The 23,147-nt window shown below is 34.8% G+C and overlaps 1 protein-coding gene across 1 annotated transcript; it reads left to right on the forward strand.

Moving 5' to 3' along the window:
* Positions 1-515: 515 nt before the first annotated feature.
* On the forward strand, positions 516-22,299 carry LOC128557850 (monocarboxylate transporter 9-like). Its single transcript, XM_053546359.1, has 6 exons — positions 516-653; positions 16,308-16,519; positions 18,277-18,420; positions 18,944-19,747; positions 20,056-20,106; positions 20,623-22,299. Exons 2-6 carry the CDS (start codon positions 16,309-16,311, stop codon positions 20,841-20,843), a joined length of 1,431 nt encoding a protein of 476 aa, XP_053402334.1. The 5' UTR covers positions 516-653; position 16,308; the 3' UTR covers positions 20,844-22,299.
* The last annotated feature ends 848 nt before the right edge of the window (positions 22,300-23,147 follow it).

Here is a 23,147-nt window from a genome sequence, read left to right on the forward strand (position 1 = left end):
TATTAAGTTAATGCATTACTTGAGTTGTCCTTTCGAAAGTTAAGACTGAATGGAATTTATGATTATGATACCCGAACTTCACTCACACTCATGCAAGGTCAACTCAAGGCCCACTTGAGTGTCACTTACCCTAGTCATAGTCAAGTGCGATGCGAGTAACGACAATGAATATAGCCATAACTCAAAAAAATCGTTTGTTGACAGATTTCACTACAACATAAATCCACACTTTACACTGGGTACTTATTGATTTGATCTTTACATATTAATATATATTAAATCACTGACCACTGTAGTAATTCTGCATCTTTTTTTTTTTCGTGCCTAAAAGTAAAACGTGCATGATTTGCAGAAGATGATAGGCACTTAGTCGCCTAAGGGTACAATAAAGTTTTACCGAAGTTGTCTCCATTCTTTTTCAAATACTTTACCCAAAGATATTTTTTACGGTTCAATTCACTCTTATTCAGAAAATTTATCTATGTTTTTCATACTGCGCTTTGCATTTTGATGCAGTTAACTACAACTATATCTAAAATAGGTAGTGCCTACTTGAAGTTTGTATTTTAAGTTCAGCTGTCTACCTAGATAACCTGTGACATATCTAGAGCTATTTGGTGATTTACAGACTAATAAAGGAATGTAACATAAAGGTAGGGAATATAATTTTATTTATTAAGCCGAAATATCTTACAAAGTAATATGTCGTACTTATTTTTACTTCACACTGAGATGCATTTTGCTGATTAAAGGTTTATTTAGCGCATTTTATCGCCTCCTCGTACGTAATCCTGTACAAGCTAAATTTATTTTCGCTTTTTCACGTCTACAGGACGACAGTTACTTTCGTTTTATAAAATTATGTGCACAAATAAATGTCAATGAACATTGTTATAACTGATATTGGATATTAGTCAATTTGATGCCAAGAGTATTTCCATCCGTAGTTCGGTTGCAGATCGGATACCCATCTTGACCACCTAAACGATATGCCTGAATTAAATATACAGACCATAGCGCTACTCTATTAAGAAAATAGATCTGCATTCAATAAAAGTCATTCACTCATTCATATATTCCAACTATTTCAATAACAAGAATGATGAAAACTAAATTCATGACAAACGCTGCTACAATGGTATATTTTGTATCGTTTATTTAATTTATGATTTAATCTATTATTTATTCGGATAATGGCAGAAAGACAACATCCTCAATCTTTTCTAGTTAAAGTGGCATTTCATCTTTTATGTAAGCTAGTTCCTGTTTTTAATTCATTGTGGACCTATACTTGACATTTTGGTAGCAAGGATGATTTTTGCATTGATAGAAATTTAAACCAACCTTATTACACATGTGTTAATGACCATATGAGCCGTTCCATGAGAAAACCAACATAGTGGGTATGCGACCAGCATGGATCCAGACCAGCCTGCGCATCCGCGCAGTCTGGTCAGGCTCCATGCTGTTCGCTTTTAAAGCCTATTGTAGTTGGAGAAACTCTTAGCGAACAGCATGGATCCTGACCAGACTGCGCGGATGCGCAGGCTGGTCTGGATCCATGCTGGTCGCATACCCACTATGTTGGTTTTCCCATGGCACGGTGCATATTTTAGCTGTCAGTTTGAAAGATAGTGTTGACTTGTCAGACAAAAAATCTCTCTTAGAAGGTACATGACCCCTACTTTTCTTAGAGTTCTTTGTGGTTTATAGGTCATTTAAGAAAGTAAGGCATGTCCTTTTAAAAATGGGTTTGGCTATGTGTTACAGCTCACAGAAGTTTGTTAATTTTATATAGAACATATAGCAAATTCATTTACTATTATATACTCTGGATAATATTCGGCTCTTCCGCGCATCATGCGATCAAGACAATGTCATCGCAATTCCACTCGAGCAGAATAAATCATCCCAGATTAAGATATTGTTATAATGACCCTACTTTATAATTATTTATTAAGTTGTTATGGCAACATCAGAAATTTCGCATTGATTTATCGAAGTTTTGTTTTAAATGAATATAATAATAAAATAAAGTTAATAATAGAACAACATGAGAAGTTTTTCTTGTTAGCTGATCCGCATTATAATACAGGTTTATATGTGGAGACCGAATATTCTCTTTATTTCCCCATTTACCGAGATTTTAACAAACAAATTAAAGTGTACAGCAATAACATGTAACAATGCGTGGCATCCAAAATTGAAAAAAATAAACAACAAAAAAAAAAAAAACCCAAAAAAACTACTAAACATATTTTACGATTATGTATATAAAACAAACATTATGTAAGTTTCAGAAAAGTATGCAACATGTTTTACAAGACTTTAGTGGAAACATGGAAAAGACGGAGAAGTACATATATCAAATATCAATACACAACAATAACAAACATTTAATATTATTCAACACTGGCTGGATATAGGAAGTAAAATAGATAAAGGGATAATGGTAAATTGGTTCATTAAACATTCGAATATTTTAATGCATACTTAATCCCCTTGTCAAAAGTAAATGTAAGATCAAGGATTGTTGTGATTTTTTAAAAGGAATATGCACAGTATGCACAGGTTCAAATAATATTGTAAAAAGTAAGTTTCATGTTATACATGTTTAAAATCACACGTATCATCTGTATGTTGGCAAAAACCAGTAAACACACACACACACACACACACACACACACACACACACACACACATATATAGAGAGAGAGAGAGTGTATGAGAAAATATATGTTCAAACAGTGTCAAAAGTTTAATTACAAACCCGAGAGCTTTCGGCTTTTTAAAAAAGCCTTTTTCAAGGGTAGCATAAATCAAAACAACACAATGACGGCGTAAATACCGCCTGTATAGTTCGATATATAAATGCTAAATGAACATATCGATCAGATCAGGTGAATTGATAACATGTTGATTGATAAATAAAAATAGCGGTTTTATAAAAATAGAGCGTTTTTGATTGGTTCCCTGTATTTTTCCTGAGGATTTTTGTTTGTTGGTTTTGTGTTTAACGCCGTTTTCAACAAAGAAAGCAGTGGAAAAAGAAAATCTATGTTATGATCGAGGTTAATTAAAAACTATGTCCGATTGCCTGAAGTGATGAAAGAGATTTATATATCTGCTAAAATGAAATACTGGTATCTGTGTTATTTAATCTCTGTGGGGAAAATAATGCTTTATATATATATATATATATATATATATATATATATATATATATATATATACATATATATATCAATGTATGTTCTCTTTCGATACCACTTAAACTAAGAAATATATGTTGTAAAAAATACCAATACAAACTACGGAATCCTGTTGGGGCCATTTATAATGTCGCCGTCGCGTTTGTGGGGTCGACACACGACAACGCGAAGTGACATAGCGACATTACGAAGTGACACCCGACAATCGCAAACGACGGCGACAATCTCAAACGACAATGTCGCGATATCCACTTTGAAAGTAGTTATATAAATATGTGAACAATTGTATTATATTTGCCAAAGGTTTACATTGCCATCTACGTATTTTAGTTGTTATTACCTTCCTTTGCTTATCTTTGTTGCGCAACAGAGATAGACTTTCGAAGCTTTGAAAAGTGTAAAAATAATATATTATATACTCTGGTTCCAGCAATTTTTTATATACCTACATCCTACATATAAATATATATGCTATTAGACCTTGAGCTGAAAATTGACCTTGCTCCCCTCCCCCCACCCCGTTACACACAAGGGGGAATTTTCAACACTATGATTTTCTTAAACATTATGGTAGTTGGCATTCACAGACAAAAATTTGCAAGTTTCTGTTGGGGCTTTAACGAATTAACGAGTTACGGAGATTTAAAATACGTTGCCATGCAAATTTTCAATGAAATCACTATTTATGCTAATATAATATTATAAACATGCCATTTATTCAATTAATCATAATACATGTATATAAGACATTTACACATGTTTATGTATTTAAAATTGAAACTGATATGATGTATTATACGTAACGTACGTTATTCTGTTTGAAATTACTAGAACATTCAAAAATACATCAACATATATGATGTTTTTTTTTAAGTTATAAAATAATGATAATGGCCAATACACAGCTCAATAATTATTTTAGTTATAATACAACTACCCCCAGAGTTAACTGATTCAAAATGTCACGTATAATACGTTACCTTTCTAAAATATGAATATTTTTTTTTTAATTTAAAATTTTGGTATTACACATATGGTTAGGGTTTTTATACATAGGACTATAGATTCACATTAACCAGAAATAAACAACATTATTAAATGAATGTATATAGATTTTATAATTTATTAGACAATATTATCTAAATAGATAAAAAATATATAGCTCTATGCATGCACCAGTATGACTGCATATCATAATTATCATAAATACTAATAACAAGAGCACCGCAATGCAGAGCAATATACGCCCGAAGGTATGACCTTTGACCCCTAGGTGTGACCTTGACCTTGAAGTGAAAATGGTATTCATTATACCAGGGTTGACACTCCTATTAGGGACGGAAGAGGTTTCTAACGCTAACAGGCAGATGGCCTTGGAGATTTCGGTTGAAGATGATAAATACAACTGCATTCTGGTCTGGTCGAGAAGAGAAGCTCTTCGTCAACGATTGGTCCTCCTGGCCTTGTGATGTTGATCCTTCTCGCTGATTGGCTGTTCCTCCTGTGACCTCTGACAATGACATCGGTAACCTTAAACTGCATTCCCACTACATCCCCCCCGTTCTATAAAGTGGGTCACCGGGGTGACAAGTGTGTGTGAATCACACAATGGACAGGCGGCCTGGGAGGCCAGATGGATTCCTTGCAGAATCAGGCATAACTGGGATACCCTGCTCAATAATTAACATGGAGGTTTCACCAATAACGATTATACAGCTAATGCGAAGCAGACCACCAGGACTTCTTAAAACAGACGAGATACCCTCTTGGGAGGTTAATTACTATATAGAAGCGGTTATTCCATACATCTCTTATAATAACAAGAATTAAGGTCATGGGATACCCTTACTGACCTAAGTTCATAAACTTCTATGTTGCCTAGAAAAAACATACCAAATTATTAAGGCTCTGGGATACCCAGAGCAAGGGCCATAATACTGACACTAATGCATACCAGGGGATACACATACTGACATCAGTTCATAAAGTCCTGGGTTGCCCGGAGAAACATACCGAATTATTACGGTGCTTGGGTACCCAAGGATGGGACTAACATAGTCATATCAATGTGTACTATGGGATACCCATGCTGATCTAAATTTCTAAAACACAGCAGGGATACCTAGCAAAACATACAAACCTAAAAACCTGGGTTTTCCGGAAAGCTTGGAGGACACCAAAAACAGATGGACGTAGTTTCTGCATCTATCACAAGGATAAACCTGGGATTCCCAGGAAGCTTGGAGACCCCAAACAGATGGACGCAGGTTCTGCACCTATTGCCTGACTGGGCTTTGCCTCTGCTGACCCGATCTGAAAGAGATCCAAAGTAGGTGATCCGTTACACGGAGTCCCCTGCACAGCCATATCTACCGTCAGTTCTAGAGACTGCAGTCTCACACTGGAGATAAATTTATCTTGCCGCCACTTAACTAAATCCACATATCCAGTTACTGAGCGAAACCATACCACAATCAGACCCACAAGTGAGACTCTGGCACAAAGTGCCCCTACTGGTCTGTCCATCAAAACAGGAGACCTAAACACATCCCAAAGACCCTGCACAAAAACCCTAAAGGGAGTAAACATGGAGAAGGGAGTAAGTACATTGTTGGAGGCAGTGCGTTTTAGGTTTGTTACTGATACAGAAAACATTCTATGGATTAGACTGCACTTTTTATGCTACAAAAAGAGGTTTTTATAGAAGAAACAAGACGCATATACCAGATTTTAGTCTCTGCAAGGATATATGTCCGTCCCTGGAAAAGCATTTCAAAAATAAAATTCGTGTATTAACAGCACGTGAATCGCCTTCTTTATACACGATTTTTCTCCCGTTAATACATAGGCGGCTCCAGTGAAAAAAAGTAGTTTTATGCAAGAATACATATAGTTGGTGACCGAGATGGAAGGTCAAGGTCATCAACATTTCCCAAGGACTTCTGTAGACGTTCCACTCAAACCAAGTTTGTATCTTTGCAAAAACATGACACGAAGACTAAATGTATTGTTTTCATAGGTGATGCCTTTGATATTCCGGTACATATTTTTTATTGCCAATCTGTTGTTTTTTTGAAACGGGCAACATGTTTTAAATATCCACAGCCGGGGCGCACAAATCAATAACACTATCAAAGGCATGTACTCAAGATTTTTTTTTTCAAACGATCATTTTTAATTCTCGTTATTACAAACATGACAGTAATCGTATCTTTCATGTCACTTAAAAATTCGGTAAACAGGAATGCAGTTTCAAGAATGATATTTTTTACATATGCGTTTTATGAGTATGAACGATTTTCAACGTGTTGACCAGCTTCCAAGTTTTATATGAATTCTATAGAGATATTTAATAAAAACATACCGATAGATATTTCCCAAAATTGTTGACACGAATCCCAAAATAAGTTAAATTCGATTCAAAACATTTACGGTTATCAACAGACTTTTTCTAAATGTCGAAATAAATTCGAAGGAGAGATAAAGGGGCCCTAACACAGCATTTCAAAAATAAAAGTCAAGTATCAATAGGACATAAATTGCCTTGTTAATTTACGATTTTTCTCCAGTTACATACCCAGATGCAGTGAAAAAAGTAGCTTTCATGCAAGAGTATCATTTCAGTTAACCAGTGAATGAAGTTTCCGGAAGGATCAAGTATAATTTTTATACTTTTTACGGAACCTATATTTTTGAAAGGATAACAAAATTGTAACGTATATTTTTACGATTGAATGGGATTTTAGATTTCTAGATATGAATAAGTTTATTCAAATAATTTATAATGCTGCACTTATTGATTATTTCAATAGCATGTCACCCAAGAACGACATATAAAAAAAGTACATTGGAGCTGTTTTTCGGGTCTGAGTAATCGTTCGTAAAAGTCGTCATGGACTTTTTCTATCTTACTGAAATTTTCAAAATCCCATTGTTGTGTAGCTCCCATCGTGAGAATAAGGAGAATTGTATGATCAAATAACCCAAAGGGTTAAGTCTGTGTTGTTAGTTTTCATATAACTTTCTTATATGATAAATAAATACCTTTCATGTATAAATGAAGGATATATGAATGTTTATAAATCAAGATGTATTTCGTTCGTCTGTTTAAAAAATATCCGACATTTACATTGTTTTAGTTCTGCAGTGGTAACTTTATAAACATAAATTCAGCGATATTAAAATTGTCAAAGTAAGAAAGCTAATTTTTATTAAACTAACGGGAATCGTTGCACATGGATGAAGTCGACAGTAAATATACTATTGTTATTCATAAAATCAAAACATTAAGTTAAATTACGTAAATCCGAAAACAAAATAATAAACTGAAGAGATATGACTTTTTGAAAAAGGACTTGTTGAAAATATCAGTAAAAGTTGTCTGTACCTGACAAAAGTTTTCAACGATTTTATGTTAAAAACTATGTCGTTTATCTGTACTTAAAAACTAGAGCACTTCACTGTATGATTATGCGTGTAGAAGTGGATTTTCTGTTACCGTCCCGCCAAAGAAAATACTTATATGAGCCGCGCCATGAGAAAACCAACATAGTGGCTTTGCGACCAGCATGAGTCCAGACCAGCCTGCGCTTCCGCGCAGTCTGGCCAGGATTCATGCTGTTCGCTAACAGTTTCTCTAATTCCAATAGGCTTTGAAAGCGAACAACATGGATCATGACCAGACTACGCGTCTGGATCCATGCTGGTCGCAAAGCCACTATGTTGGTTTTCTCATGGCGCGGCTCATATATGTCTTATAATGAATCACTTTTAACTATATCCAGATTAAGTAGTCTTTAAATAAGAAGAAGTAAGACATACTCGGATTATTTATTTGTGATATCTGAAATATCTTAAAAAATGCCTTTCCTTCTAAGTTTTGTAGGAATAATAAAAATACAAATTTTATTAGATTCACTAAGTTGACAGTCAGATACTTTTTGCATTACTTAACCCATTTAAAGATGTACCTAAATAACCCAATTCACGTCAACCATACTATGTTTGCAAGTCAAAGCGATTTAATGGGCTAAAAAGGTCATGTACGTGTACCTGTCTCAAAAATGGTAGTGCATTTGGAATTTTAAATAAAAAGATTGTAAAGTGTACGCAGTTTTTATTTAGCGTTCATCTTTTATTATGCCTTCAGTATCAAAGACCCGGGAGTCATATAGTGGTGGAACTCTCCATCCGTCCATCCGTAACACTTTCCAGTTTACTCTCTCCCTCCTATAGTTTTTATCTAATGCAAATGAAACTTGGTTACAACATGAAGTGGACATGTGAAAAATGTCAGTACTTCCGTGTCTGAGTTATGCGCTGATTTCTTGGATTTAACAATATGACAGCTTCATCTGTACCTTGTGTACTCAGCTTACCTTTTAAACCTAAGGTTCATTTAAAAGAAATTAGTTACACAGAAGAAAATAGTGTGTTCATGATATTGTATATTAGTAATGCATAAAGTGTATTTCATAGCGATATTTGCTACCGGACGTGTCACCGAACGACCCACATTTATCTATAAGTAAATGAAAAGACATACCGGTAAATGAATACTAAATGTGAAACCAAACTGGTTTTGCAAAATTTCGGATATTTGTTTTTTCTTATCCAAATGACTACTTGAAATAAACACATTTTATCATACTGTGATGTCCTTTCATTTTGTTTTTTATTCAATGTATTCATCTTGGACTAAATTTCAGCACACAGAGTGATAAGTACTTACTTGCAGTATACAAAGAGACAACGAACAAATCTTAAAACTGTTTAACAATATATAGGATTGATTGAAATTACAGCCGTGTTGTCACGTTAACATTGATAATATTGTACAAAAATATGACGTATATCAGCTCATTCTAACTTATCAAATGCATAAAAAGCTCTGTTTTTCTATTTTTTTTTTACATCCAGGACAGTTTTAAGTCATACAATATTTTTTCCTTCAATGAAAACCGAAAAGTGGGTTTTGCGTTTGAGCTGATCAGCAGGCTTAATCATAGAAAACCCTTGTTAACACTCTAGACATGATCTTTAAAAACACTTGTCTTTGTGAAACTGGGATACATGAGGTCAAAATTTAGGTCACTAGGTCAAATTATAGAAAATAATTCTTTTCACTCTACAGACCAAATGTTCTACTTTATCATTATATATCTTTGTCAGAATGTTTGTCTCTATGACATGTAGATCATAGGGTTCAAGACCGAGTTTCCAGAGGTCTTAAACAGCGTTACTTGGTCAAATCAAAGTGAAACATTGTTAACACTCTAGAGGCCATATTTTGTCCTTGATCGTCAGAATATTGGTCGCATTAAACTCTTAGCAAAATTTAAAATTCGATTACCTGAGAAACTAAGTTGCTAGGCTTAATCATAGAAAAACCTTGTTAAGGTCCTAGGGGCGACAATTTCCAATAGACCATCAAAAACTTTTGTCAAAACAGAATTTCCGCCTCTATGATATTTAGGTCAAGTTCAAAAGTGGGATGACTCAGGTCAAAAGCTAGGTCGGTAGGAAAATCATAAAGATACTTTGTTAATACTCTATTGGCCAAACCAAGTTAATACTCTAGAGACCACATTAACTACCTGCTCTTTGTGAGACTTGCTTGTTAAAGTAAGGACACATTCGTAATTGGGTCACTTGGGTAAACAACGAGGTCATATCATTAAAAATGATTTACATAAAGCATAGTAAGAATGTTTGTCTGTATGCAATCTAGTTTAATTAATATCACAGAAATACTCCTTCTTGTCAGAAAACGCTGGTCCAACTTCAAAATAAATGCACATATATTTTTCATGCGTAACCGTGGCCCTTTACCAAAATTCTTCAAGCATCTTGACCCTCTTGTTTTTTCCTGTCTCCAAGTGCATTTTTAACACCTCGGAACAAGGTTGCAGTTTTTATCTGGTCTTCAAACAGTTTTGCAACCTCGTCGCAGTGCTGCATTATTTTGTCTACTCTCCAGACTCACTTTTATAACCCCGGAGCAAGGTTCCATTTATGTTGGTCTCGAAACTCGGTTTTATAAACTCGGAGTAAGGTTGAATGTTTTGTCTGGTCTCAAATCTCGGATTTGTCACCACGGAGGAAGGTTGCATTTTTTGTTTCGTCTCCAGTTTTGTCACACCGGAACAATGGTGTTAAAGGTGGTTTATCAAATTTTGATCAACCAATGGATTTGTTTGAAACATTACAAACTGATCATTTAGTCTTATTTATGTTCACCGAGTTCTTAATACATGTCAGATTTTCACTGGAGGTATTTTTAAACTGTTATTTTCCTATCCTGGTCGCCCAACCAAGATAGCATTATGTTAGCATAGATATAAATTTAATAAACACATTTTGCCTAAGGAATGATATAAATATAAGCACTATTGTATTAAAGGTTTCAAAGATTTGCATTGACAAGTACATATTTTGCCAAAATTTATCAGAAATGCAAGTTTATAAACATTTTTATTACCTCCCTTTGTCTGTCTCAGTTGCGCAACCAAAATAAATTGAAAATAAATTTTGATTATCCATGGTATAATAGGATGTTTTATGCTAATGAAAGCAAACAAAGCAAACAAAGCAAACAAAGTTCCGGAAAAATCAACCTGTTTCTACTTTTAGTAACATGGCACTTCGGCAAAAAGCTGATATATTGTGTTTTTTTTTCGTATGCTTTTGTAAGTAAGAACATTTAAAAGCACATATTTACATTTTATTACATTTATTGAATAAGATAGCAGACACTTGTTGACACATATTCTAACATATTCAAAATCGAATGTCGCATATTTTCGCGACCCAACTTTTTTCTTCTTTTCAGACAGTTGCAGTAGTGGTGACAATAGTCCAGAAGAGAGCTTATTAAGTGCAAAAGAAAGTTTAAATCATGACAAATGAAGAGTTTTATTAGTCCCCTACTGGTTGAAAACCAGTTTCGGGGACTATAGGAATGCGCTTTTCCGTCATTCTGTCATTCCGTCCGTCCGTCCGCAATTTCTTGTCCGGTCCATAACTCTGTCATCCATGAAGGGATTTTAATATCACTTGGCACAAATGTTCCCCATGATGAGACGACGTGTCATGCGCAAGACCCGGACCCCTACCTCAAAGGTCAAGGTCACAATTGGAGGTCAAATGTCAACAGGGCTTTTCTCCTGTCCGGTCCATAACTCTCCCATCCATGAAGGGATTTTAATATTACTTGGCACAAATGTACCTCATAATAAGACGATGTGTCATGCCAAACTTTCAGACCCCTAGCTCAAAGTCAAGGTCACACATAGCAGTCAAATGTTAACATGGCATGAACAGGGTCTGCTTCGTGTCCGGTCCATAACTCTGTCATTCATTTAGGGATTTTAATATCACTTGGCACAAATGTTGTTCCCCATCAGGAGACGACGTGTCATGCGCAAGACCCGGATCCCTAGCTCAAAGGTCAAGGTCACAATTGGAGGTCAAATGTCAACAGGGCTTTTCTCCTGTCCGGTCCATAACTCTCCCATCCATGAAGGGATTTTAATATTACTTGGCACAAATGCATCTCATAATAAGACGATGTGTCATGCCCAACTTTCAGACCCCTAGCTCAAAGGTCAAGGTCACACTTAGCAGTCAAATGTTAGCATGGCATGAACAGGGTCTGCTTCGTGTCCGGTCCATAACTCTGTCATTCATTAAGGGATTTTAATATCACTTAGCACAAATGTTCCCCACGAGGAGACGACTTGTCGAGCGCAAGACCCAGACCCCTAGCTAAAAGATCAAGGTCAAAATTGGAGGTCAAATGTCAACAGGGCTTTTTTCCTGTCCGGTCCATAACTCTGCCATCCATAAAGGGTTTTAATATTACTTGGCACAAATGTTCCCTATGATGAGATGACCTGTCTTGCGCAACACCCAGAACCGTGGTTTAAAGGTCAAGGTCACACTTTGAGATCAAAGGTCAATATGATTTTTTTCCTGTCCGGTCTATAACTTAGTCATGCAAGGCAGGATTTAAATATCAGTTGGCACACATATTTTCCTGGATGAGACAACATGCCATGCGCAAAACCCGGGCCCTAAGTCTAAGGTCAAGGGCACACTTAGAGGCCAAAGGTCAGATACAAAATGACTTTGTCGGGAGCATTTCTTCTTCATGCATGGAGGGATTTTGATGAAACTTGGCACAATTGTTCACACCTATTAGACGGATTGTCGTGCGCAAGAACCAGGTCTCTAGGTTTAAGGTCAAGGTCATACTTAGAGGTCAAATGTTAAATTTAAGAATGACTTTGTCCAGAGCATTTCTTCTCCATGCATGGAGAGATTTTGATGTAACTTGGCACAAATATTCATTGCCATGAGGCACCCTTGTTTTAGGAATTACCCCCCTTTGTTTTTACTATAAATAGATTATATTTGTAACTTTTTTATTACTGGTCGTAGGGAAAAATCAAGACCACTTTTCTGTAGTACAACATGCATGTAACATTGAATTTTTAGATGTATTTTGACTGGTAAAGAGTTTTGTGTGGACTTGTAATATATTTTTTTTTCTAATAGATTTTATAATATTTTTTTTAATTATTTTTTATTAATTTCTCTTTGTTGTTATTATAGATAACTTATATAACTTTTTCATAATTGGCCAAAATAAATACATATGAAAGCGACTATAGGTTTTTATGTATGCAAATTTTAATCCAAGTGTTTTGTTATAACATATTGTATATATAGTACAATATTGTTTATACATCATTGACATATATCAATTCATTATATTATACTGCAGTAGAAACAATAAGGTGCCTTCCAGTAGGGGACTTTGTATTGCATGGCAATACTTCATTCACTTGTTATTTCTGCAAGGTTCTTTTATAGATTTTATTTACTATCACAACAGCAGTGTGTGGCGGCTGTAAATTGTTATATTGTCTGGTCCTTTGGGATCATGGACTCCATTGAACATATGTGTAATAGAGTTCCACTTAAGCCGGTGCTAGGGGGCGTGAGAGGTGTTGCACATTTCATTACCTCTCATGAACAGACTCAATCAAACCGAGTCTGCTATTATTCTTTTTGGTTACATTCTTTGCTTCCAAAGGATCTTTTTATAGACTTTATTGTCAAGAACATTTTTCAGATCTATATCTTAAGGTAAATTTCGTAAATTACAAGGGGATTCTTTAGAGAATATATATACAAAATAATTACTACAACCAATTAAGCAGAAAACCTTTATGAATTTAAACTTAAGATTATATTGCGGACACACATGATTTTGTTTCTAGTACCTTTGCAAGTAAAACTAGAAAAATAAAGTTTTAAACAATTAAACATTTATAAATGAATGCTAAAATTTCCCAGTTTGCTTTTGCTTGATTTGTCGGCACCATTCCCCTCATAGTTTGACAATTTACCGCGAAAATATTCCCAGTCGTACCAAGGTGCCTTTCCCCCATAACCTATGAAATGTCCTGCAGCCGAAGGTATTAAAATGACATCTTTTATTATTATTAATGTGATCCTGCCAGATATGCTTGAAAAGTGTGTGTGACAGCTCGGAGATGCTCTGGTCGAGCGGCTGCGGTGCTAGCCTTGGCATCAAAATGTCGGATGTACTATGCCTGCTTGAGCCACTGTGGTGTGTCTTTGGACAAGGCATTCTCTCACTTCTGCCTTAGTCGATTTAGCTGAAAACTAGTAACAGTAATTTGCCAGGGGTACGTGTATAGATATCTAATGGTTTACAATGTATCCGTTTATGAATATGAAGGATGATCAATATTCGTCGTCAGACCAATATTCAATGTTGCTTTGATATATATGACGAGAACCGACTGTACCGCCTAGATGAATTGACCTTAGCTCGAGCCAGCAATCCCTGCTATTGAGTCAGATAGTACTGGTGACACCTAATCTATTAACATTCTCATTGTCTCATGGATCTAAATCCATTTTAATAACAGCTTAATGTTATACTGTAATATGTCAAACACTACATGAATGAGGGCAGTTGAACGAGGTGATGCTGATTTAAAGAAGGAGCTCAGTGGCCAGTGGAAATAGTTGACTCAAACAGCCATTTAAATTAACACTAGCCCGAAAGACTGGGATGAGAATTTCACTTTTGTGTTTGCAAAATTTAGAGATTTAGATACTTAGTCGTGCTAGTAATAAGCATGTGCAGTCTAGATCTAAATTGGCAGGGCTACTTAAACTTTAAATAATGGCTATTTTAGTTTTAATATCTTACGAGATAAAAAGAAATTATGCGGTGTACTTTATTTTCTGCTTTGAAAAGATTTCAACTTGGCACCTGAAGCTTCTTATTTCAAGAGCCCAGGTGGTCATGGTCATATCAATCTGCAATAAAAATCACATGTCTACTGAGTTCCAAAAGGACTTAGTCTCGGGGCTGTAGCAGATTTAGGTATAAAATGCTAAGAATTTTTCTGCACAACTGTGAGGAAGGCAGCATCAATAGATAACTGCTTTGTTCTGCATTTTACAATTCCACATACTGGTTAGTTCATATACAAACAAACAATTTAATTCAAGTATTTGTATTTGTCGAAGTCATCTAGTTCAATTTGCTCTTGTTTGCCCTCTTCCAGGAAATAATTTATGTATTGTTACAGAAAAAAAACAAATGAAATTTCTTTTACAGTGCATATTTTACCCATGAAAAGGTTAATCGCTACCAGGTATGCTATTTACTTGTTTTGTTATTTTCAACTATACCACACGTTCCCTGATTTTACACCATACCATAATAAACAAACAATGAATGAGCTGTAGTTTCATAAAACGCTGTCAAAATCTCAAATGAGTAGTTTATGCATTGATTTTGCACAATGTTTTTGTTCATGAATTGAACCATACTATATTTCTTATTTCTTTTAATTCATGTACAATTTCACTAAGAAACAACACAATGCATCAGTTATCTATCATATTTACAAACGTGTGAACACTTCCCGATTTTAGCAAGACAAAAAGAAAGAAAGAAAAGAAACAAAAACACTGGACCTACCTTTTAACATTAAATTTGTTGGCAACAAGACTGGAAACACACATTTGTTTGCCTCATTGCTAAACCGACATGGCAGTAAAGCATGACACGCTGTCCTAATTGAGGAATACTTACTTCGAAACTTACAGAGTGTTTTCTCATTTCTGGTCTGGAAGTAAACAGTATCAGCAGAACTGTTTCGATAATAATAATAATAATAATAATAATAATAATAATAGTACAACAATGTACATGTATAAACATATAATACTCATATTTAACAAAAATAATGTAAAACGGACAACATGAATGTATAACATTAACACAACATTTAAGAGAAATACACACCAATTATACAACAAGAACATGCATATTTGACAATAATAATGTTGAATTACACGGTCGGATACACCAGTTTAGTCTGCCGTATTGGGGTTTAAAGATGTGCTCACCTACCCGTTTTTGTCGAGAATGCTTGCGGATGCGAAGACATAGTTGTCCAAATGGCTGGTCGGTATATGTGCGTGCGTGCGTGCGTGTGTGTGTGCGTGTGTGCGTCCGTCCGTCCGTTTTTGTTTGTCCGGACCATAACTTTGACATGCATGGAGCAATCTTGTTTATATTTGGCACGAATGTTAACCTCAGTAAGACGGAGTGTCATGCGCAAACCCCAGGTTCCTATCTCAAAGGTCAAGGTGACAATTACAATTAAAAAAAAATCAAAAATGACTTTGTCCGGAGCATTTCTTCTTCATGCATGGAGGGACTTTGATGTAACTTGGCACAATTGTTCACCATCATGAGACGAAGTGTCGTGCGCAAGAACCAGGTCCCTAGGTCTAAGGTCAAGGTCACATTTAGAGGTCAAAGGATACAAGAATGACAACTTTGTCCGGAGCATTTCTTCTTCATGCATTGAGGGATTTTGATGTCGCTTGGCACCAATGTTCACCACCATGAGGCTGAATGTCGTGGGCATCTAGTATTGAATACTGGACGGGAAAATATCTGTGAAATTCAGATTTTGAATAAACGTTTTAAAACTTCAGATGTCATTTAATAACCTCTTTCCTCGCTATTTTCAGGATGTCTTTAGGAAAAGAAAACACAAAGTTTGACGTGGACAGGGGACGAGCCTGGGTTGTTCTCGTTGCAGTGTACTCGCTTGTTATTTTTCTCTGTACTACACTGTATATGAATGGCCTGTACTTAGCGGTCCTTGTTGAACATTACCAAGAGGACCTTACCAAAACATCGATGATTGGAGCATTGAACTCTGCACTTCTATGTCTACTAGGTGCTTATCTATTTAAACATTTACGTATCTATCCAGTACACATGTACCATAACACGTGTAGTGTACTTTACTCAAAATAAAAGTGTACTATCCTTTTTATACGCCCGTTTGAAAAACGGGACGTATTATGGGAACGCCCCTGATGGGCGGGCGGGCGTGTGGCGTCCACAGACCTTGTCCGGAGCATATCTTCTTCATGTATGGAGGGATTTTGATGAAAGTTGGCACAATTGTTCATCATCATGAGACGGAGTGTCATGCGCAAAAACCAGGTCCCTAGGTCTAAGGTCAAGGTCACACTTAGAGGTCAAAGGATACAAGAATGACTTTGTCCGGAGCATATCTTCTTCATGCATGGAACGATTTTGATGTAGCTTGGCACAGTTGTTCACCATAATGAGAGGGAGTGTCATGCGCAAGAACCAGGTTCCTAGGTCTAAGGTCAAGGTCACACTTAGAGGTCAAAGGATACAAGAATGAAAACTTTGTCCGGAGCATATCTTCTTCATGCATGAAAGGACTTTGATGTAGCTTGGCAAAATTGTTCACCATCATGAGACGGAGTGTCATGCGCAAGAACCAGGTCCCTAGGGGTAAGGTCAATGTCACACTTAGAGGTCAAAGGATACAAGAATGAAAACTTTGTCCGGAGCATTTCTTCTTCATGCATTGAGGGATTTTGATACAACTTGGCACAAATGTTCACAAGCATGAGACGGAGTGTCATGCGCAAGAACCAGGTCCCTCGGTCTAAGGTCAAGGTCACACTTAAAGGTCAAAGGTCAGATACAAGAATGACTTTGTCCGGAGCATTTCTTCTTCATGCATGGAGGGATTTTGATGTAACTTGGCACAATTGTACACCATCATGAGACGGAGTGTCATGCACTGGTCCCTTCTTTTGAATTACTTCCCTTTGCTGTAACTATAAATAGCTTATATTGTAACTCTTTCATTACAAGTCGTAGGGAAAAATCGAGACCACTTTTCTGTAGTACAACATGCATGTTACATCCAATTCTGAGGTGTATTTTGAGCTATCTCTACCTGGTAAGGATTTTTGTGTGGACTTGTAATTTTTTTTTTCGATTTTTTTTTTTTCTCTTTAAAGATTAACTTCCCTTAGCTGTTACTATAAATAACTTACATTTTAACTTTTTTATAATTGACCGTAGGGAAAAACCAAGACCACTTTTCTGTGGTACAACATTGATGTTACTTTCAAATTTTGGGTGTATTTTAAGGTATCTCTACCTGGTAAGGATTTTTTTTGTGGACTTAGAAAAATAAAAGAATTACAATAATTTCTAAAAAAAAAAAAAACATTGTAAACAACTAGAAAATTAAAATTCCATTTGCAAATACAGGTGCTAGTGTAAAGAAATTTGCTGTGACGGGCGTATATGGTGACATTCTGGCACCCTTGTTATTGAATGCCGAGGCAATGTGATATGTGTATAGGATAGCCAACGAGTTACCGTTTCTCTTTGATATAATATGGAATATACAAGGTCACGAGTTTGTGTATCCGACTTAGCACGCATGATCTTTCTGAACTATCCCGTCTGTTCTAGATAATTGTTCTTGTATAAACATTAATCTGAAGTTTAAAACTTGCAACTATAAGAGTAGCGATAATCTCGTGTAAAAGCTTCGATGAATTTTCAGCAAACACACACATGTATTACAACGAAAGAGAGTTATTACGCACAAACGTCTTGCCATCTGAACATTTCTTTTACATTATTTTTTTTCAGGTCCAGTCGTATCTGTATTTATGGATATATACAGCTGCAGGACTTGTATAGTGTTTGGTGGATTTCTTCTGAGTATCTCATATTTCATCAGTTTCTTTACCAAAAACATCAACGTTTATATTTTCACAATAGGAATTATCGGCGGTTTGTATAGTACAGTTCCATGTCATTGTAAACGGTCCGATATAATTCTGAAAAGTCTTTGTGGAAAATGTGTGTATTTATACGAGTTCATCTTTAACAATGAGTAAGTTTAATCATATGGTGCCAATCACATGGTCTTAATGAATGTGGGATAAATAAATTCACACATTTCCACATAGTTACGGAATACACGGGTACACTGTATTTTATCATGAAATGAAACTTTCACGTATTTTGATGCTTTAACATTACATACAAAAACGTATTTCAATAAAAACTTACTGTAAAGTGTGAAACAGATCGTCGATTAAATAATTTGATCACTACTGTCTAATAGTATATACATACATATGTTACATGTCAAGTAAAGAGGTAATATAGATGCAAGAAATTGTAACACATATTTTGAAACACACTGTTTATTTCGTTTTAGCTTACATCGTTTGAAACATATTTCAAATTAGACGAAATACTTCTCTCATATTTTTGTACCAAAACCTCTTAATATCCTTATCTATTTCAGGCATTGGGAATTCTTTTGCCGCCATACCGCCATCAGTACTATTGGCCTACCACTTTGAGAAATGGAGAAATACAATCTTGTCTTTCAAAGAGGTTCTAGTCGGAGTTGGGATGTTCATTGCATCTCCGATTTTATTCTGGTTTCTCGATATGTTCGGAATCAATGGGTCGTTTTTAATTGTGTGTGGGATGACCTTACAAATATGCGTTGGTGGATTAATTTGTGCGCCAAATTCGGAAGAAAGGAAACTCAGAAAAACAAAATGTAAAACTCAAATTAAAAACAGTAATGCTTCATTCAAGATGTTTTTGAAAAATGTTAAATCTACTACAATACTAAGCCTTAGACTTTTTAAGAATGGTTCTCTGATCTTATTTTTGTTTAGCACTTTAGCATGGAATGTAGCATTCTCAGCTTTTTCTCTGCATTTGCCACGGTATATGGTGACAAAAGGCTTCGGCAATATGGCGGTTGTTACAGTAATGACAATATTTGGTCTATGCAACACGCTCGGAAGACTGTGCGCGGCAACGACCGTAGGAAAAGGTGGACTCGATAGCAATATTCTTCATATAGGAATGTTAGGTGTTCTTAGTTTATCTGCAATTTTGTTTCCACTGTATGGACGATGGTCTTCTGCGGGATTTGTACTCGCTGCATTAAATGGATTTTACTCCGGAGGTCCGAATGCTTTGATGACTCCAATCACCATTAGTCTAGTTGGTATAGATAAATTGTCAAGTGGTTATGGATTAGCCTTTTTCTTCTGTGGTGTTGGCGTTTTAACGGGACCCCCATTTCTAGGTAACAGTTTTTTCTCCTCCATAAAACGGGGTACAATGCAATATTAAAGCTAAGTAGAAGGTAATATATACAAACGGTGCATGTGTTCATTTTCAATGGGGAACTATACATTTTAGAGTCTATAATTCTGACACATAATTATACATGTTAAATTGATGGCGAACGTAAATACTAGTTAATTGCCATTGACAGCTACCTTAGTATATAAATACATGTAAATACGTTTTGCTAAATTATTTAAGTAGAATATAATAGAATATTTGCAAAGCAAGATCTATTATTGTAAACTGGTAAATTGTGTATTTCAGGAATCATGTACAGCTTGACTGGTTCATATGATAAAAGTTTTATGACAATAGGTATGTTACTGCAGCTAAAAAGAAATGCGTTGCATGTTTGTTTGGAAAAGGCTTCCATTTATCCTGAGGTTTAGCTTAATCAAGGTCGATGAAATGTAATTCCACTGACCGTTATCACTGTGCATTTAGAAGTATTCAGCGCGTGAAATGGAATTCTTTTATGTGCAAAAGATAAACCAACTGACTTGTGGAAGGTGAAGTTTTTCATAATGGTCCCAAGGTATGGTGACAAAAATATTCAGAACTACACCTTGCGATTTCCTATACTTTAAATCACTTGAACGTCGCAATGTTTTAAGTTGTTCTTTTACCAAACAGAAGTGTACATTTTTTACGCTTTTTACAAGACGAGCGACTGAAAGTTTTTCGAAAAATTATAAAATCTGATGTCGGGTCAATCTTGATTTTGCATTTTTTTGTAAATAAATGTATTTTATTTCTTAATAATCCTAAAAGCAAATGACTTATGATATAAAATCAATATATCAAATTTTACATTTCTTTCTGTTTCTGTAGGTTTCGTAGTTTTGTTGGGAGTCTTCTGCAGTCTTATGGCATTCAGTGGTAAATATTCACTGGAACATCCAGAAACAAAAAATACTGAGATCATGAAAACTGTTCTGACTGACTTGCTAGAGGAAGGCAATCCTAATGATGTCGGGAATAACGATGCAGTAAGTGTGACCCTGACTAATGAAGAAGAGCAAACCCCGCTGGAAACAAATGAAATTGTTTGATTTGGCTGCAGCTACTGTGAATCAGGCTAGAACTACAACGTTGTAGATAAAGTGTCAGAAAAGACTAAATAATGATACGAAGTGGAGGAAAGCAATGTTGAACCATTGTGGCTTAAGTGCCATACTACTTAATGCCGAATCCATTGTTCCAAATTTCTTTTGGTTAAAAGTTATGTTAGTCACTTAAGTACAATAATTGTTGTGGTTTGCGGTAATAAATAACGAAAATTGTGCAGACGTTTTAAACTTTCGTGACATCGATATTGAGCATGAATGACATGAAACTACTTCGAACATGTTTTAGCTTACTCCTCTAATATTAATACTTTTGCAATGTATGTAAATACATGTAGCAGTCTTCTTTGAAAAAGCTCTTCTGGTTGAATTATTCTTGCAACATACTGTGATAACATATAGATAATATAGTAGACCATTTCAATATTTCTACCCTTGTCTTGTGTTTTGTTTTTCAGTTCCATATATGAATAACGTTAACACATTGAACCTTTACAAAATCAAATATTTGATACGATACATACATAAAATATACATTTAACTTACAAGTTAGTACATCTATGCTACAAATTTCCACAGAAAAGCAAATTACCAGACATGATTTCTAATACATTTAGAAAGTTTCATTTAATAGTAAAAAAAAAACTATGTTTTAATATTATTGAAACATCTATCTTGCAATACTGATTTAGAAAACATTTTATATTTCTAAAAAAAAGTGATTTTACAAAATACGTTTTAAATAGGACTATTTTCCTTAGACGGATATTTGTAATTGCGCATATTATCATAACCCTTTCTGGTTATAATTAATTGGCACTACATGTATATATATACGAGTACATGTATGAGGTAATTAGGAAAAAGCTTGTATATACATTCATTTTATTATGAATCCATTTCGTTATGACATATCATATACAGGAAAAATATCTGGTCTAGTCTAAATTCCCATCCAAGAGTAGCAATTTCCTTCTTGAGAAACAAAGATCAATCATGTGTGCTTTAAGAGAGCTTCCGTTAAACAACTATAATATAGATTCTGAAGTTTCTTAATAATCCTACTTAAATGTGAACTTCACACGTTAACTCTTTACTCTGCAACTACAAATTTATGTTCTAAAATAAAAGTACTTTATTGGAAAGTTCTGTAAGAAAATGTATTAAATCAGAATTACATCGTTCAGTTTTACATTAGATTACACATTTTATTGTATTTCATCTCAGAAATAAATATTTGTAAGAAATTTCTTTAACAGGATTTCATACCAAAATATCATATTTAAAAAATACAGTGACTTCATAATATCTACAAGTTTTAACATGTTTCAGTTTGTCAGTTAATCAAGGCTGAGATCCAACCATTGTAAATGTTGAGATAAAGAACGGTTGACGTGTGTACCAGGGAAATAACATTTTGACGTCACTTAATTTCAAATTGCCACATCCTAAACTACAAGAATGAATGAAAATTCATTATTTTTATAACAATATATTTCAACAATTATGTTCCAATGAAAATAAACAAGGTATTCATGTTGTTATCGTTTGACTTGCAATGATTTATAATTTGTTCAGATGCTTAAATATTAAGCAAAGTATTACTCATTTTAATTTCGAACAGCAGTAAATGAGATGATAACCCAGAAGTATGACTTCTTTATTTGTTAAATAAAAAAGTTCTGTTTTATATTATAAACAGTGTTGTTTTTTAGGTTACAGCTGTACAAAAATATATAACTTGCAATGAATGACTTTGTACTCCCACTATGAACAAGTGACTGGCACCTCCTGACATTTAACTGCATACACAGTTTTAATATTTAGCAAAGTATAATGCATAAATGTTGATATCAAATATCAAATTATTTCAGTGAAAAAAATTATATAGCGTATCTTTTAAGGTAGTTCTGCACGTTCGAATTGACATTTTTTCTACAGTGTAGAATTTGATTAAACTAAAATTATTCAAAACTTCAGAATATACTAAAGAAAATTCAGTAAATAAAAAAGATAGGGTCGTGTGCTAGACCGACCAGAAAGTTTGGATCTCACACAGTTCTTTCATAATGGGAAATTATGGGAAAATCGTAACTTTCATTACATTTTTGCAAATAGAAATTTTTCTACAATATAGATTTTCAAAGAAACTTCTCACCGATGTTAATACACATAATAAAAAAATATAGCCTATAATTTAGTGAAATAAGATGCATAGGACCGTGTATTTATTTAACAATAATTTGTAAAGTGAACCGCACATTTCACGCTAATTTAAAATAAAAAAGT

The sequence above is a fragment of the Mercenaria mercenaria genome, chromosome 6 (genome assembly GCF_021730395.1).
Source record: "Mercenaria mercenaria strain notata chromosome 6, MADL_Memer_1, whole genome shotgun sequence".
Classification (NCBI taxonomy): Eukaryota; Metazoa; Mollusca; class Bivalvia; order Venerida; family Veneridae; genus Mercenaria; species Mercenaria mercenaria.

Excerpts from the sequence above, each read along its gene's own strand:
- LOC128557850 (XM_053546359.1), top strand. The coding sequence starts at position 16,309 with ATGTCTTTAGGAAAAGAAAACACAAAGTTTGACGTGGACAGGGGACGA. Across the intron at positions 16,520-18,276 it reads TGCACTTCTATGTCTACTAG|GTCCAGTCGTATCTGTATTT; the intron begins GTGCTTATCTAT and ends ATTTTTTTTCAG. Across the intron at positions 18,421-18,943 it reads CACAATAGGAATTATCGGCG|GCATTGGGAATTCTTTTGCC; the intron begins GTTTGTATAGTA and ends TATCTATTTCAG.